The 19,963-nt window shown below is 34.6% G+C and overlaps 1 protein-coding gene across 25 annotated transcripts in view; it reads right to left on the reverse strand.

The window, feature by feature from the left end:
• Positions 1–19,963, reverse strand: part of KMT2C (lysine methyltransferase 2C) — a 303,762-nt gene that overhangs the window by 129,812 nt on the left and 153,987 nt on the right. For all 25 annotated transcript variants that reach the window (XM_063726211.1, XM_063726208.1, XM_063726207.1 and 22 more), the window contains 2 exons: positions 9,244–9,406; positions 542–713 (listed from right to left, as the gene is read on the reverse strand). In XM_063726211.1, the coding sequence (XP_063582281.1) occupies positions 542–713; positions 9,244–9,406 (335 nt within the window). The remainder of the gene's footprint in view (positions 1–541; positions 714–9,243; positions 9,407–19,963) is intronic.

The following is a 19,963-nucleotide window of genomic DNA, read 5'->3' on the forward strand; positions in this document are numbered from 1 at the left end:
CTTACAAATTTGTAAATGCCACATATTTCATTTTGGAATTATGCTGACCAGGATCTACTCAAGGTGGCTTTTAGAGAGATGCAGATGTACATTAAAATAATAGTAGAAATTGTCCTTCCTGGAATGGAAATTCAAACACATGACTGATTTTTTGGCTCAACTCTAATTCTTCTACTTCTGTAGTTAGAGGTTTAAATCCTATTAAATCTCCTCCCCAGTACCCCTTAAGAAAAGCTACTTTATTCTTCTAATGCTTGTTTTAAATTGTTAATATCGCTTATTTTTTAAATTGTTGGCAAATTTAAATTAGCTCTTTAGACAACCAGAACAATTTAAATGATTAAAATCAGTTTTGTTTAGACTTCTTTCAAAATAATACAAATGTTGATATCCAGTAATTTTTTTAAGTATGATGAAGTCACTCTGAATGAATATAGCTAAAATATGAACAACCTCTATTATATTACACAAACCTTTAGCACCTAGTAATAGGGTCCCTCTTAAACCCAATACACAGCTTTGAATTGAAATTAAAACTTACTTGCAGTTCTGGCACACTTTGCACTCAGGACATTGCCAACCTGCACGTTTTAATGGAGTAACCGCTATATCCAGGCACATTCCATGATAGTGCTGACCACAAGTAGTACAAAAGAACTGATCTAAGAGGTCTCCCGGGCTGTCGCACACTGCACAGTTTGCATCTTCCTTTGCTATAATTAACAGTAAAACAATGAAATTGTTGTATAAGAATTTAAATTTTTTCTGACTATACAGTAAAATCATTTGAAAGGATTTGCATCATGAACCTTTCAGACATTTGAAGTTATTCACATTGAATTGTCATCTAATCAGAAAGAGGTATCAATAAAAACACCGTAGGGTTATTTAATCTAAATGTAACCACATTAAATTTAATCGTATAGTTTTGCAGTTATTTGTGGCTATATCTACTTGAGACCATAAGCAGGTCTTCTTTAATTTTCTATTCCTAATACCAATGATAATGCTGGATACCTAATTAATACTCAATATATGCTTACTGGAAAGAACCAAACAAGGAAAACACCAACTAAGAAATGCTTTGCAGTGTAACATAAACATTTTCTTTGAATGTTAAATATATTTTGAAATTACAAAATCAGATAAGAGACAAAATTAAGAAACGTTAATACCAATTAGACTAAGATGCTTCTTAAGCATAAACAGACTATTCAAATCATATAAGGGCTATTTTTTAATTACTGGAAAATGTCTTATGTGGAAGAACATTAAAGACAGAAGCTACATATTCATACACATATTACTTAATATACTAATTATATATTCATCTATATTAATTTCTAGTTGTAAAAGCATTAAAATCCACATAATTATGGACATCATTCATCCCTAAACGTGGATTAAAAGAAAATGTACTAACAGTTCCTTTACCATATAAAACAGAAAATATAAGGATAAACTGCCCTGCCAAATATACAGTTAAACTTATGCATATTGCAAAATAAGAAGGAAAATAATGTATTCTAAAATCATACCAATCTTAGATAATATATAAAAAATATGCCTGTATATAACAAGTATCATAAAGTATATGAATCTTTTCATTTTTTGAAGGTTTGATCATTCCTATCTACTATTCTGACTCATATGTTCTTTCTTTTCCAGTCAAGCTTATCATACCAACCTTAGATAATATGTATAAATATGCCTGTATTTAACAAGTATCACAAAGTATATGAACCATTTTTTTTTCCTTTTTTTTTGAAACAGAGTTTCACTCTGTCACCTAGGCCAGAGTGCAATGGCACGATCTCAGCTTACTGTAACCTCCGCCTCCCAGGTTCAAGGGATTCTCAGGCCTCAGCCTCCCCAGTAGCTGGGATTACAGGCGTGTGCCACCATGCCCATCTAATTTTTATATTTTTAGCAGAGACAGTGTTTCGCCACATTGCCCAGGCTGGTCTCAAACTCCTGAGCTCAAGCAATCCTCCTGCCTCACCCTCCCAAAGTGCTGGGATTACAGGTGTGAGCTACCACACTCAGCCTTTTTTCCATTTTTTGAAGGTTTGGTCAATCCTATCAATTTCTCTCTGACTCATATGTTCTTTCTTTTCCAGTCAAGCATATTGAAACAGAGTAAAAATATATTTCTTTTATTCGTACCAGAGTCTGCAAACTTTTCCTGAGAAGGGCCAGATAGTAAATATTTTAGGCTTTGTGAGCCATAGCAGTCTCTGACAAAAAGTCAGACCTTTTGTTTTTATTTACACTCTTTTAAAAATGTAAAAATAATTCCTCGCTTGAGGGCAGTACAAAAACAGGCTTCAAAATTTGGACGCTGGCTGGACCTCTGACATACTTCACGAAGGCTGGCTTAGCACCTAATACTCATCTGAAGCTACATTAGTGAGGCTGCCAATGCCCATAGGAAACCCGACTGTTACTTTTTAGTCTTTGGCTTTTTTGCACTTTGTAGCATTTGCATTGCTAGCCACTCCCACATTAAAATGCCCCTTTCCTTAGTTTCTATCATGGCAACTCTCTCCTAATTTCTCCTTAGCTTTCCCCTACTTTCATCTCATCCTCCTTTGTTGGCGTTTGTACCTATACAATCTTTCTAAATGCTGGAGTTTCTTAGGATTTCATCTTTTTCCTTCTTTCCTAATCCCCCATAGTTTCCCTTTGTGATCACATCAACTCTCACGCCATAAAATGCCACCATAATTCCTAAATCTGTATTACTGGCCCTAGAATTCTTTCATAAACCCCAAACCTTTATTCTTCAATTCTTACTGGACCTCAATAGCCAGATGTTCTAAAAACACTCAATCTCAACTGCTCTAAAGTGAAACTTTCTTAAAAACCCGAAACATCATTCATTTTTCTCAAGAATAGATAAAGGCAGAAACCTTAGTATCATTGTTGACTCTGAACTCAGCCCTGACCCAACACATCCAGCCAGATCCCAATTCTTATGTATTAAACTTCCTACACATCATTCTTCCTTATATGTTTATAGTTTAGGCTATCATATTAGGTTGGTGCAAAAGTAACTGCAGTTTTTGACATTACTTTTAATGGCGAAGACTGAAATTACCTTTGCACCTACCTAATACTCTGTCTCGCTAACTGCAGTATCTTCTGCCTCAAATCATCTCTACTTATGGTTCTGACATCCTCTCTAAATCATTTTCTACACATCCAGAACAATCTTTCAAAAATGTAAATCTAATTGTTAACCTCTGTATAAATTAAAACTCCACCAATACATTTTTCACCTAAAAGAAAATCAGAATTTTCAAGTATGAGGCAAAAAGGCCCTTATCTCCCTTTCCAACTGAATCTCAGAACCATTCACTATTTCGTGGTCATGGTAGGTTGTCTGCCATGCACCTCACATAACATGCTATTCATGTCTGTGTGCTTTTACACATTCTGTTCCCTCTGCTTGAAATTTTGTTTTTCTGCTGTGCTCCCAGCCTTCAAAACTCTGCTCATGGCTAGGCACAGAGGCTCACGCCTGTAATCCCAGCACTCTGGGAGGCCAAAGCAGATGGATCACTTGAGGTCAGGAGTTTGAGACCAGCCGGGCCAACATGGTGAAACCCCATCTCTACTAAAAATACAAAATTAGCAGGGTGTGGTGGCACATGCCTGTAGTCCCAGCTACTCAGGAGGCTGAGGCAGAAGAATCGCTTGAACCCGGGAGGTGGAGGCTGCAGTGACTGGAGTTTGCGCCACCACACTCCAGCCTGGGTGACAGAGTGAGACCCTGTCTCAAAAAAAAACTCTGCACATTATTTCCTGAATACCTATTACCACACCCAAATACCCATTTAGTTGTTGAATATTACTTTTACGCATATGCTTACAATAAACTTCTGTTACATAATCAATTAATTACAGCACAACTCTGTGAATCCTTGAAGGACACGGGCCTTAACTTTTTTAACTTTATATCCCCAACTGCCTAACATGAATCAAGTCTTATTGAACATATTTTAAGTGAAGGACTTACTGCTAAAATCACTTTTAAATGGCTCTTTAAGTGATAGGCATTTAAAATAAATCATTAATCTAACAATGGAAGCATCATAAATTAGTTCATTTTTGATAGAAAGGACACAACTGGGATGTTGTTTCTTAATATTAAGAGAGTACCAGTATTTATCCTTCAAAATATGTACATTTAAAAATTGATCTCTTTTTGCTCACCGTAAAACTTTTAAAAATTGGGGGAAATAACTAATTATCAGAAACTAATTATCAGATAATCAATTCATTTTTCTATTATACTTTCCTAGGAACACTAAAATGCTTCTGTGAAACTTTCTAGAGTTTGCTACCCTGACACTTCAAGTTGCCATGGTAGCTACTAGCGACATGTGGTTTCTGAACAAGTGAAATGTAATTAGTTCAAATCGAGGTGTGCAGTAAGCATAAAATGCACACTGGATTCCAAAATCTTAATAGGGGAAAAAGTATCTCAAAATTTGAAATATTACTATTTTGGATTACTGAATTAAATAAAATTTACTACAATTATTCCCAAATGTTTCCTTTTACTCAAATTTTTAACATACCCACTAGAAAAATTACTTATGTTGCTCACATTATATTTATACTGCACAGCACTGTTATATACAACAAAGTTCGCTCTGCAACAAGACAACTGTCATTGTCACAAAAATGACTTTTTAGACTATGATGATTTCCACCAATTCCTTACTGACAACCTTGCTGTGTTGATTACTATGGATCATTGGTAATAAATTAGTCAAAGAAAAACATCCATGTAATACATCTGGTGCAAAAACACTTAATATGCCTTATGTGAAAAACAATAATTTTTAAAAGCACTACACAAAGAAATGAGGTTGGTTCCAACCCTCCCAGTCAGGGAGAAGATGTGTGGGAATACTGAAACAACCTTTTGGAGATCATGTATAAGAAGATTATCGATACTACTGGATAGCTTTGGTGTCATGACAGAAATTAAATATGAATATTTAGACACACATTATGTCTGTAAGCCAGAGACAATAAGTTTAAAGCAATAATCAACTAAGAAATTTTTCTTTAAACAGTTGAAAAAGCAAAAAGACAGGCTATAACTAAAGATGATTTAAGAGGGAAGAGGAGTAAAATCCAAGTCTATTTGGCTTCTAAGCTCAGGCTCTTGACTACTAATTAAATTGACTCCTCAGCAAACTTTACTACTGATCAATGAAAGTGATGAGTATTTGAGTATACACAAAAGTAGACATGAAATGCCAACAGCGGCATACAATGAAGCTAAATGAAGTAAAGGGAGCAAGGTTCTTATGGCAGGAGAAAAGAGAGAGGAAACAAAATGATCATCTTTAGAGAAGGTCATTTCCTAAGAGACAGCTGTAAAAAGAGAAGAGATAAATAAAAAAGACAAAAACATCGAGCTTAAATTAGAACAGAGCTTATCACAGATCCTAAAACTTGATGAAACTATTGCTTAAGAAAGTCCAGACAACACATAAGAATAAAAGCATTGGTGAACAGCAACAAAAGTCAAAACAGCTGTCATACAATGTGAATTTAAGAAGGACCAAATCAGCATTGCTTTCTAATTTCCATCACACCCTATCATCTGCCAATTTTCATTACTGGCAGGACACTGTGCTGAGTGATTTGTCTATAAAAGAGAATCTCTGGAAAGAAAAAATAAATCATGGATGTCATCCAAAGAGGCTAGACCGTATCATTGGCAGGTAGATAAGAAAGGTCAGAGGACTGACAGAATTTAGGGTAAAAGAAAAGCAGCAGGACTTAATGTCAAGAAATACAAAGATAACCAAAGAAAAGAGGCTGGAGTTAAAGCTTAAGTGAAGTAAAAGGAATTAAAGCTAAATGATGAGTAAATACACTGAGGAACAGGGGGTGAATTAAGATATGTAGCATTTCCACGTTTAAACCTTGCAAAGACTTCTCATTGCAGACCGAATAGAACCCAAACTCCTTCCCTTGCTTACAAGGCCTACATGATCTTGCCTTTGTTCGCCTTGATGATGTCTCTACTACCCACCTAGTAGGCTACTATGCTCCAAGTAAAATGACATGCTGTCTGTTCATGAATCATGCCAAGTCCATTCCTCAAGGTCTGTGTAGTGGTCTGTTCCCTCTCCCTGGAATGTTCTTTCCTCTTATCTTGTATGATTGGCTTCTTGCCATTCAGTTTTCCTATTCAGGAAGTATATCTGGTTGTATCTCCTAGATGGATTTTTAGTGTAAAATTTCCAGACAAGGTTAATGTATCCTTGTATCATCATGAAAATAATGTTGCAACAATGACCAGCCATTTACCTATGACAGAGCACCTAAAAGTGTTTCCTGATGAAAATCTTGGCCTTCTTCACAGATACTCTCTTTAGTGGATTTCTTTATAATGAGATGCATGCTTTTGTTAAATTTCTCAACTTTTATAAAAAGATGTCAACCTTACTCCTAACTCAGTCAACTATCACAGCTACTGCTCTGCCCCTTAGGAAGCAACACAAAATACATATACTCAATATGTATTATCATTCTCATAACTTAAGCCTTAGATAGGAGGTAAAATAACTACCCTTTTTAAAGCAATTAATATATACAAGGCACAATGTTATGTGAATTCCATTCATTGTTTTCATTTAACCCTCATAACAACACTATGATTTAAGACAGTATCATTTTAAAAGCATAAAAAGTAACTTCTGCCATGACACACAATTAGGATAGGAAGAAATATTTATAAAAGATGTTAAAAAGATGACAAAACATCCTATCTGCAATCTTCTTTAAATTATATCCTTGGAACTTAATCCAAGATTAAGATCGTCTCAACAGATGGGACAGAACACTGTGTAGTTAGAATGCACTGTTTAAGATCCCCAGGGAGGCCGGGCACGATGGCTCACACCTCTGTATCCCAGCACTGTGGGAGGCTGAGACGGGCAGATCACGAGGTCGGGAGTTCGAGACGAATCTAGCCAACATAGTGAAACCCCACCTCTACTAAAAATACAAAAAATTAGCCGGGTGTGATGGTGTGCGCCTGTAATCCCAGCTACTTGGGAGGCTGAGGCAAGAGAAATCGCATGAACCCGGAAGGCGGAGTTTGCAGTGAGCCAAGGCCACGCCACTGCATTCCAGCCAGGGTGACAGTGCGAGACTCCATCTCAAAAAAAAAAAAAAAACCCAAAGAAATCTAATTTAGTCATTTATGCCTTGATTTTACACCACTGACTTAGTTTGAAGGCTGCTATAAGAAACAGCCCTATGAAACTGGTATTTTTCTACTGCAAGGTGGCTACTTTAAGACAATTTTTCATTGCATTGTATCAAGTGACGTCATTATTATATTATTATATCAAGTGACGTCTTGTTATAAATAGTAAGAATCAGATTAAGGGCTCATATTTCCTTCTTTGTATTGACTGCTGAAAAGATATGGGGCCAAATTTGTGGTTACGTCTGGAATTATATATTTTTGGGGGGTCTATAACCTTCATATTTACCCTATCTAAATTTTCCATTGCCAAATTTCCTTACTTATTTTTAGTTTTATCCTATTGCTCATGTATTTTTATGAGTCTCCATAAGTCTATTTTGGAAAAAGGCAGAGTACTCATAATTTTAGTATATCTTTTAGCTTTATGATGCCATAAACCTTTCATTATATACATGATCAACAACAGCAAATTATCTCACCTCAGTATTTAGTTTATTATTTTACAAACTGATTTATGATTGCTAACATGTAACTGAAGGTATACACTATTAGAACACAGTTTTCAGTAGAAAGTAGCACTGCCATTAAGTAATAAAATGTTCTAACATTAGAACAACATTCTTATAGAAGTTTGCATGTTGTTTACTGAGGTCTAAAGCATGACTAACTACAAAAGGCTGAATAAAATTCAGATTCTTACGTACACACAAAATTGTTTTATTGAGATGACAAAGTATATTTATCATGCCACCCAGAATATAATCCACTCTGATAACTGCCAGTTTATTCACTTGCTGAAGTAACTCAGTACATAAATAGTAGCCATAACAGTTGCTGTACATGAAAGTTCTTCTCTTCCAGATTTAAGAGTGTACAATCTAAAGCATTTTAAAACTTTAAATCCCTTATTAGCCTAAATATAATTTAAAATTTTAGTTTGCCTTACCTATAATTTGTCTGTACACTAGGTTACTAAGGGTGATATGATTACATATGTGGACACAAAATAATTTTAATGGAAAATGAAATTATGGTACTCAACAAAGATAAAGGGTAATGATCACGTAGACTAACTGTATTTGAGATTAGTTTAAGCCTGAGGTAGCTATACTTATGTTTCACAGACCTGGAGAAGATAGGAAAAAAGCTTTTATCAACATTGCTAAGGAACAGGTAAAAGCTAACATTAGGTAACTAAGAGGTGACATAAAAAAGATTGAATAAAATATCATGGAGGTTTCATAATGAGACTGGAAATTCAAAAGACTAGGAGAAAAAAGATCCCAAAACATACATGCTCATTGGGAAAACACATAGTAAGAAAAAGGAGAGATCTCTATTTAATGATACAATAGTAAAGAGTTATAATTTCCTATATAACGTAAATTTCAAGCATTTAAACATTTTAATTGAATTATAAAATACTATTTGGAAAAGAAAGAAAAACAGCACGACTGCAGATTACAGATGACTATGACAGATGAATCATCAAAAGGTGCTAGCAGAGATTTCTATTACACCTATCAGGGATACACAATTTCTAAGAATTTCAGAAGTGTTTGGTGTTCCTATTAACATAAATCCTGAAATAACACCTGAGTGAACTGTCTTCTAATTCTTCAACTGGATGGCTTTTTAGTGTAAAAGATGTTGAATACTGATTGACTTTTTAATAAAGGATTTTATAGTATAAATCAGAAATACTGCATAGTCCCTATTTACATCTTTCTCCAGTGGTTTTTAAAATGTTTTAAGAATAAAAAACATGCAAACTTTATTTGATTTTTCTGAGGAAATAACTTTTGGATTTAATTTCAATGAAACCGTTGATAACATTTCCCTCCCCAACGATCTCTGGCAATGATCCCTCAGATTTTAAAGATTATGTATTATTACCTTTTAATACAAGTGGAATAACACTCAGGGAATTTACAACATTTGTTATTTTCAGTAAATACATTGGTTGAAGTTTAAAAGTCTATCCGTAGTAAACTTACATCTTTCAGGAGCTTGGTCAATGTGTTCTGGACAAAGCAGGAAGATGTGACTGAAATCCTGAAAGGTGCCGGCTCCTGCAGCACAAGGATAATGATACATCTGGGTACATTTCTCTTCACAGCATTTGATAGTGGCTCCAAGGTGCTTACAAAATGCACATCGCTGAAAGGGGTAAAGGAGAGAAATCTCTTTATAAAACCTTGAAAAGGAATATTCAAATATAAGCTGGAAGGTATAAAAAACTCTCTGTACATCACAAGTAAAACAAATTGAACCTGCAAAATATTAAACAAAGGATTCGTTAAAAATAATAAAATCTACATTACTCAATTTAGTGCTTCGTGTGCTACCAACTCATCCTTCCATTCAAATTAGAAAGTTAGAATTTCATTCCTTATATTTTCAAAAATAAATTTTGAAGCATTTTTGAAAGAAAACCTAAAGATTTTTTTTTAAAAGCAAATAGTAATATGGTTAAAAGGGCAAGTTTCTATATTGAGGATTATTATAAAGTTTTTAAATCCCACCAAAACTAGTAATAGGAACTTATATTATTTATGAGACACATTACTATTTTTTACCCTGCCTAAAAATAAATACAAAATAAACTCATCAATTATAAGTTAACAGGGACACAAATGGTTAAAGACTCACAAAAAAAAAACTACATACTTCAATGTAGCAATCAACTTCAAATTTCTTAACAAAAGATGGAAATGTGGGGGGGGAAAAATTAGTCATCTGGTATCTTTCCCATTTCAACCTGCCTCCATTATCTTGCAAGTGGTAGAACGCACAGAAATAAGCCCCAAACAAGAGGGGCAGTCTAGGGCAAGTGAACACATAAGAAGTCAGAAGAAATTATGTAAAATGTTGCATTTCCTTATTCAGTTTTCCCTTAGAATGATTCACACACTCTTCCTCATTCTCCCAAGTCCACTTTGAGCATCATTTTCTTTGAGGAGAGTTTGATGGGCCCTGTACTATACAGTATGAAATCTCTCTGTGGGAAATGACTATCTAACACAAATTTTTGTTTACGCCATTACATGGTACTTACTTGCTTATGCCATTACATGATCAGTTTATCTTTTTCTCATCCTAGTCCAGGATCCTTCAACTGAGGCACCGTACTATCCTTGTATCCAAAGCACCAAAAATGCTGCTTGAAACAGGCCCTAATAGATAGGTGCTCCTATACATATACCAAAAAAACTTAACTTTTGGTGATCTTGTTTGTAAGTGTGGCTCATAAACAGCTTAGCTGAGATAACTGGAGCCTCATGTAACAGAGACAGCTGGATCCTGCTAACATTACTGTGGATATCTTCACATGTTACTACACTGACTTTATATTCTGCTAATTAACCAGGGACAACAGTAGTTAAAATTATAATTGTTTTCAATGTTTTATGTGTAAATCTGTATATCACATACTATCAAACTCTTCCTCACTGTCATCAGTCTACTGCATTGAATCAACATAACAAAGCGAAGTGACTCCTGAGGGCTGAATCAGAATGAAGAAAAGAAAGAGATACAAAAATTTGGCCAGGCCCGGTGGCTGACACCTGTAATCCTGGCACTTTGGAAGGCCAAGGCGGGCTGATCACGAGGTCAGGAGATTGAGACCATCCTGGCTAACACAGTGAAACTCCATCTCCACTAAAAATACAAAAAATTAGCCGGACGTGGTGGTGGGCGCCTGTAATCCCAGCTGCTCGGGAGGCTGAAGCAGGAAAAGGTTCTAAATAACTCATAAACACTAATTACTGTTGTGACACTTTAATTTTATATAATATTTATAAGTATACAGAATAACATTTCAGTGCTATTTTGGCACTCAAGGGTATTAATGCATTAGAAACACAGAAAAAAATAAATATTTGTCTTCACTGATAAAATGTAATAACCAGCTTTTACAAAACAGGCAATTTTTTATATTATAACTCCCAAGGTATCTAAATATGTTTAGTGCATTAACAGAACCCAGAATTAACTACAAATACAACACCTTGGTAGTCTAAATGTCCGAATAGAAAGGCCACGTAAATGTCGAAAGAAAAAGTACAATCAATCTGTTGAAAAATGTTTATAACAACTCATTAACATAAGTAATTACTGCTAAATTGTTAAAATCTAAAATCGTTTATTTTGATACCATATGGCAAGTTTTGAAGAAGCCTTGTGCACTAAAAATAATCTTGGCAGATAAAATATAATGAGAGGTAAGTATATAATAACAGAAAATAATTTAAATTGACCAGCTTCTCAATGTCTTTCTCATTTTAGAAACACCAATATGTTCTCTTAATCATATCTGCAATGAAAAATATTATATTAGCTAAACTACTATGAAAAGTACTGGAATATATCTAGCATACTAATTTACAATATCATATAAAGATATCAGTGAATAAAAGAAGGAAAATAAAACACTACATTTAGGAGAATGCTTCAAACCCATCTGTTACAATTAAATAGCTAATGAAGAGCACTCGACATTAAAAGAAAATGTTTACTATATATACACAGTCTGGAATGTATCTTCCTAAACCAAATAAAAAGTACTTGTAAAATCGTAGACAATATCAAAGAATGGATTTCCACAGGGAACTTCTCAAATGTCAACACTCTTATACACTACACATAAAAGAAATCAAGTTAAAATATTAATAATATAATAAGTAATATATAATACATAAGTAACAATTACGAAGCTAACTAACATTTGGGGAGGAGGGATAAAGTAAACAGCTCTTGGCTGGGCATGGTGGCTCACGCTTTTAATCCCAGCACTTTGGGAGCCTGAGGCAGGTGGATCATTTGAGCTCAGGAGTTCGAAACCAGCCTGGGCAACACGGTGAAACTCCACCTCTACAAAAAATACAATAATTAGGTGGGCATGGTGGCATGCACCTACAGTCCCAGCTACTCACGAGCCTGGGGTGGGAAAACTGCTTGAGCCCAGGGGGTTGAGGCTGCAGTGAGCTGTGATCACGCTACTGCACTCTAGCCTGGGCAACAAAAGTGAGAACCTGTCTAGAAAATTAAAAAAAAAAAAAAAAAAGCCCTTAAATGGTTTATCAACTAAATGGTTTATTTGAATCAATAATGAAAATTCCTAGACAGCATTTTTTTCTTTTTACTTTTATTCATCATTAAAAAGACAGGGAGTAAGAAAAGGAAAAAAGTAACATGTTATAATCCAAGAACACAATAACAACAACAACAAAAACTCAGTGAGAACTCATATTACCAATTTTAAGAATGAGTCTGAGGAATTTTCAAAACTTTTATTTAATAGATTGAAATAATCTGTCAAAATGTATCTATAAAACAAAACAGAATGAACAAAATTTCTAAGATTAAAGTTGTATCATAAAAAAATACCAAGAAGTTAAATATTCCACAGTTCATTTAATTAATTATCCAGTATTTATTCTGTACCAACTACAGCAATGGTTTTAGGCTACGTGTTCTAATAAATAAGTATTATAAGGCTCCCCATGCTCCAAATTTGTTTTTAATCTTCACCAATCTTTTTTTAGTATTAGACAACTAGGATTCTCCCAGGATGCAGTAATAAAGAACAAAGATGGAAAGTAAGAGAAAGAGGTAGAATGACATGAAAATCTGATCCAGAAGATGCAATGTCTGTTTTACATGAGTACCAGAAAGGGAGAAAATAGGAGGAATTATAATCACCAAAATTCTAAAGGAAAAGTTATGTAAATATCTAATAATAAAAGCTAACATTTAATTAAGCATAATCCTCATTCAACAGATGAGGAACCTAAAACCCAAAGAGTCATTATCACTGTTCCACTTATCTCTATATCCCTACAAAAATACCCACTCTTGATCTGTAACAATGCCTCCCTTAAACTCCCTGAATGGCAGCTTCAGGTAAAAACTTCCCAGAAAGTTTGAAATAACAAGGATAAAAGGAAAATTATTGGAGCCACATAAAAAAGAAAACAGATCATTACAAAAAAAGAAGACTCGGGCATCAGTTCTCATTACCGATACTGAATTAAAAAGAAACCCAAAAAAATCATTATTTTCCTAGATCTATAAAAAATTATTTAAAACCAAAATTTTAATGTCCATTAAGCTAACATTCAAGTCCATGGATAACAAATGTAAATAGGTTAAATTCTCTAGTAAAAGACAGCAACTTTCAAAACATGCAAAATATACTACTTAACACATATACATATTTTACATATAACTATACTACAGACTTCATTTATGTATGTGTGTGTACACATATATAAAATGAATGAAATGCTTTGGATATTTGTCCCCGCCAAAATTTCATGTTGAAATGTAATCCCCAATGTTGGAGGTGGGGCCTTATGGGAGGTGTTTGGGTCATGGGGGCAAATCCCTCATGGCTTGGTGCTGTCCTTGCAATAATGAGTGAGTTCTCACAAGATCTGGTTGTTCAAAAGTGTATGGCATCTCAACCCCTCTCGTTTGCTCCTGTTCTTGCTATGTGAGATGCCTGCTCCCCCTTCTCCTTCCACCATGATTTCAAACTTTTTTTTAAATTTATTATTTATTATTTATTTTTTTGAGACAGAGTTTCACTCTGTTGCCCAGGCTGGAGTGCAGTGGCCCGATCTCGGCTCACTGCAACCTCCGCCCCCCAGGTTCAAGCAATTCTCCTGCCTCAGTCTCCCGAGTAGCTGGGATTACAGGCACCTGCCACCGCGCCCGGCTAAATGATTTCAAACTTCTTGAAGCCCTCACCAGAAGCAGATGCCAGCACCACACTTCCTGTACTGTCTGCAGAATCGTGAGCCAATTAAACCTCTTTTTGTTATCAATTACCCAGCGACAGGTATTTCTTTACAGCAACACAGGAGCAGCTATATATATATATATATATATATTCATACATATGCACAATGCACAGTGACATACACAATTCAAAAATAGACTTGAGGGGAAAAAACACAAACACTATCCAAAAAATGCAGGTATAGCAATAATTGCAAAGAAATAGAATTTAAACTAAAAAGCAATGAACAAGTCAAAGATAATATTTCATAATAACTTAAGTTTTATGTTACAGTGTAAATTCCAAAAGCCATAGTCATTAAAGTTTATACCCCTAATAAATGTATGTCACATATAAAAAGTAAAGCTGAGTAGAAATAATATGCATAGATTAGACCTTAACATAGCTCTCAAATCAAGATATTAAGTAGATGTGAAATAAATAATAACAGTGATAGGGTTTGATTCAAACAGACACATAAAATACACACAGATCTCTGTATTCCAAAAATAGAGAAAACATTCTATTCAAATGTACATAGAATTTTCAAAAAAAAAATTCACATGTATGGTCATAAAGAAATGTCCACATATTCTAAAAAGCAGGTATTTCCTGGGTTATATTCAGTAAAAGCAGATGTGTCCCCATCCCTAATACAATAAAAATTAGAAATTCACAATATAAGGATAAACTCCCAAATCTATCCACTGGCAAAATTTAGAAGTCCTTTCTATATAACGGCAGAGTTTCAATCAAGAAGAAAAATCATCTATTATTTTTAAATGATTAAGACACATCAAAAAAATCTCTGAGACATGGCAAATGTGGTATTCAGAGGAAAAAATATAGCTTCAAACATGCAAAACTGTAAGACTAAAGAATTAAAATAAATAATGCCCGATTCAAAAATTAAGCCAATAAGAATCAACATATAATCCATGAGATTCGCAATCTAGGGAAGTAAACCCACCCTAATACTGTGTTTATTAAAATGCTATTAATGAGATTCGATGTTTAAACAACTGTTCGCTTTAGAAAATGAAATAAAGCTGACTGAAATAAAACCTAATCTATGAAATTATTCTGTATATGAATTGACCTGAAGTAATGAACAGTTCAATGACTGACTCATAGCTCTTGTTCTAGTCCAGGCTAATCATTCTAGTTGGCATACTATTAAACACACATTTCTGATTGAAACATCTGCTAAAAAAATAACATCAAACGACATTACAAAATCAAAATGGAGACTGCTAAGAGTGGGACTTTTCTCCTGCCAGTATCTTTCCTTTCTGACACATCCTCCTCACTGCTGCCACAGTAATCTTTCTAAAGGAATACAAATATATTCTGAATCACACGCAAACCCCTCAATACAGAATGTGTGGTAGGCAATATTCTAAAATGCCCACATACCACCAACCCCACCAAATTTCCTACCCTAATACAGAGGCTGTAAATATGATGAAATATCATGGCAAGGATAATGCCATTAATATATTATATGGCAAAGGAATTCTGCAGATATGATTAAAGCCACCAATCAACTGCCTTTGAATTAATCAAAAGGGAGATTTGCCTAATCTAATCAAATAACCCCTTTGAAAGCAGAGTTTTCTCCAGCTAGTAGCAAAAGGGAAATTCACAGCAAGGGAACATTTCAATACACTGTTGCTATCTTTGAAGATAAAAAGAGCCAGGAGCAAAAACCAAAGAGTGGCCTCTAGGAACTGAGAGTGACCCAAGCCAATAGGCAGTAAGAAAATGGTGAGCTCGGCAGGGTGCGGTGGCTCACGCCTGTAATCCCAGCACTTTGGGAGGCCCAGGCAGGCGGATCACGAGGTCAGGAGATTGAGACCATCCTGGCTAACATGGTAAAACCCTGTCTCTACTAAAAATACAAAAAAAAAAAATTAGCTGGCATGGTGGCGCACGCCTGTAATCCCAGCCACTTGGGAGGTTGAAGCACGAGAATCACTTGAACCCAGGAGGTAGAGGTTGCAGTGAGCCAAGATTGCACCACTGCACTCCAGCCTGGGCGACAGAGCAAGGATCCGTCTCAAAAAAAAAAAAAAAAAAAAAAAAAAGAAAGAAAGAAAATGGCGAGCTCAGCCCTACAACTGCATAGAACTGAATTCCTCCCACACCTGAATGCACCTAGAAGAGGATTCACCCCCAGAGCCTCCACCCAGATAACGCCTTGATTTGAATCTTGCGAGACCTTAAACAGAGAGCACAGTTGAGCCTGCCCTGAGTTCTGATCTAAGTAAATGGGTGCTGTTTTAAGATATTAAGTTTATGGTAATTGCTTTATAATAATAGATAACAAACAGAGCAGCATTTCAAGGCCCTCCATGCTTTGGTCTCTGCCAAATCACTATTATATTTTTAAGATTTTTTTTTAAACATTATACTTACATTACACAATGTCTTAACACTATGAAGTAAAAATGTAAATATTTTAAACTCTGGCTTGGAAATGAGGAGGCAGAATCTCAGATATTTTCCTAAAATAAAATAGCTTTCTGAGTCCACAAAAGTGCCCTCTACCTATTGGGTCAAAGAAAAAGTAATTTCCCTATTTGTAACAACATACATAAATTATAAACCCTGAAGAAATAGGTCCCTAATAGCTATAATCTTTAACATAACCATAAATAAAAACATGAATAAATCTGACTACATAAAAATGTAAAAACTTCTATGTAGTGAGAACACACATTACAGAAAAAAAATCAAATGACAAAAAATAACCTCCAATTTGAATTACAAATATCTAGTATCCTGGATATATACAAATAAAGCACGTAAGTTATAAAAATGAGTATAATTTTAAAATAGACAAGGACACTTTATAGAATTCCATAATTTAAGGAAGACATAAAGTCAGCCAATAAACTATGGGTAATATGCAAGAATCAGTAAGCATTATTATTTGCCAGCAGCTAAGCCAAGTACTTTATAAGAATTATTTTATTCCCATCTATGCCAGGCACAGTGGCTTACGCATGTAATCCCAACATTTTGGAAGGCAGAGGTGGGTGCATCACCTGAGGTCAGGAGTTTGAGACCACCCTGGCCAACATGGTGAGACCCCGTTTCTATTAAAAATACAAAAATTAGCTGGGCCTGGTAGCAGTCGCCTGTAATCCCAGCTACTTGGAAGGCTGAGGCAGGAGAATCAGTTGAACCCAGGAGGTAGAGGTTGCAGTGAGCCAAGATCACGCCACTGCACTCCAGCCTGGGCAACAGAGTGAGACTCCATCTCAAAAACAAAAAAACAACAACAAAAAAGAAACAAATTAGTTTATTCCCATCTAACCACCACCATTGTAGGTAGATATCACTATTTTTCATTTTACAAATGAAGCAGAGAGGTTAAATTTCCTTGCTCAAGCCCATAGAGTCAGGAAATGAAAGAGGAACTGAACTCAAGGAGTTCATAATTAGTTATATACAAGTAATAAAGACAAATTCATCGACTATGGAAATGTACTGAATACTTTGTCTTGTTTACATAATGATTTTTATTTAGGTTGTAAGAAAATAACATATAGCCAGGCACGGTGGCTCGTGCATGTAATCCCAGCACTTTGGGAGGCCAAGGCAGGCAGATCACTTGAGACCAGGAGTTCGAGACCAACCTGGCCAACATGGCGAAACCCCATTTCGACCAAAAAAAATACAAAAATTAGCCAGGCGTGGTGGTGCACACCTGTAATCCTAGCTACTCGAGAGGCTGAGGCAGGAGAATCACTTGAACCCAGGAGTTGGAGGTTGCAGTGAGCCAAGATTGCGCCACTGCACTCCAGCCTGGGTGACAGAGCTGGACCTTGTCTCAAAAAAATAAAAAAGAAAAAAGAAAATAAGAAAAGAAAGTAGCCACTTCGCGGTTAGAATCCATAAAATACTCTCAGCGTCAACCAAAAGAAATGTACTGCAATGTTTATAGAACACAATTCATAATGACCTCAAATTGAAAGTCCTCAAAATGCCCAACGGTAAAATAAATAAATTATAGTACTCTTTTAACGACAGAATAGTATACACCAATGAGAAAAATAAATGACTGGAAGGAACAATTTGGATTTATCTCACAAATATATACGTGAAAGATGACAGAAAACAGTACTTAGTAGCTCAATTATACGAAGTACAAAGCCAATTACACAAAGTACAAACATAGGCAAGACTCACCTATGTTGTTACTAGATGATAGTGCATGTCTTTGGGGAGTTAGGATTAGTAACCAACAGGAGGTTTGAATGGAATTTCTGGGGCGCTATTATTTGTTTCCTGATGTGATTTTAGTATATAGGTTCTAATATTTAGGGTATTCCTAGAAATGTGTACCTATTATTCACTTGCTACATACATATATATATATATAGAGAGAGAGAGAGAGAGCACATATATATATGCTATATATATAGCAAAGTGAATTTTATAGATAATTCTTCAGTATATTTTTAGAAAAATTAAGTTTTTTTAGAAAATTAAGAGAATTTTAGATAAAAACTCAACTTTTAACGGAAAATATTTTCCTTTCTCTTTCTCACATGAAATTCTATATCAAGGTTAGTATCCTACCTGGTATCTCTCCAATAGTGGGTTAAGAGTTTGTTTTCTTCTCAAGTAACCTGTATTATATTAAGATGATATTAACTGAAATAATCAGATAGATGAATGCACCATAAAGCTAATTCTAAGATATCTGTCCTTAGCCAAAAGCAGAAAAGGGATACACATAACTTCCACATAAAACATCCACCCCCATTTTTTTGGTTATTCTTAAAAGCTCGTAATGTATACAATGATAAAATTTATTGCTTCAAATTAGGGTTTTTGAAATTGAAATATTAATTTAAACATGTTTGCTTAACACAACTTTAAAGTTAATAAGAAAACTGCATATTACAGAAGAGTTAAATACTTCAAAAAGTGGGAAAAAATTTAAAAGCTTTCATTTGAGTAGGAGTAAACACAGACACAGTAAGAATCAAGTTAGTTGGATACACTTAAATCATGTCTTTTAAGAACATAAGAACAGATTATTTGCTTTCTCTTTGGTCCAAAACCTTGGTGTAATTTTAGTCCAAATTTGAAACTAACAGAAGAATACTCAGCTTCTTAAAAGTTTTATTTCAAGAACAGTAAAAGAACTTCTGGTCTTACAAACATTACACAGATGAAACGAGTTTCTCCAAACAGATGTATGTAAAAATCTAGTAAATATACCCCCAGGTTGAGTCAATAAGGTGAACCAGATTCTGGTTGAATGGAATCCTTGAAATACAACTTTGGTGAACAAACTGTTTGTGTTTTCCACTTTTCTTAAAAAAGAGAAGTGATAAAGCAGATTTCCAGTACCTGCCAACTGACAAAATGCTACTTACCAGGTAAAAACCACTACCAAAAATCAGAATCACAGAAGGGCTATCAGTAAAATTATGAATGCCACAAATTAACACGATGTTAACAGCTGAATTATGCATCAAAAGAGTATTTATATAATCACAGCAAATAACTCAAATCTTTTACATCACTAGTAAACTCAAAGAAAGATAGCAAAAAGCAATAACATTAAATTTCATTACTGATGTACTAGCTTTAACTATTTAATACTAGTACACTTAGTTTTGATTACTTTGAAATTGAAAGAAAAACAATAATCTTTTCTTCTTTTAATGACTTTTTCAGTTATAGGAAAGATGATATTAAAAGAAAATATACAACTATAGCTTAGCTACAGGTATAAGATTGTTTTAAAGATATGTAATTGTGCTATTGAATTAAACTGAAAACGTAAATATCAACTCATGATTTTGAAAAAAAAATCTTTTTTATGTTTGGTTTTGGTAAAAGGAGAGAGAAATAAGTCAGAAGAACAGAAAATATAGAAATAGACTCACTTTTCCATATTCAATTAA

This window comes from Pongo abelii, chromosome 6, assembly GCF_028885655.2.
Source record: "Pongo abelii isolate AG06213 chromosome 6, NHGRI_mPonAbe1-v2.0_pri, whole genome shotgun sequence".
Classification (NCBI taxonomy): domain Eukaryota; kingdom Metazoa; phylum Chordata; class Mammalia; order Primates; family Hominidae; genus Pongo; species Pongo abelii.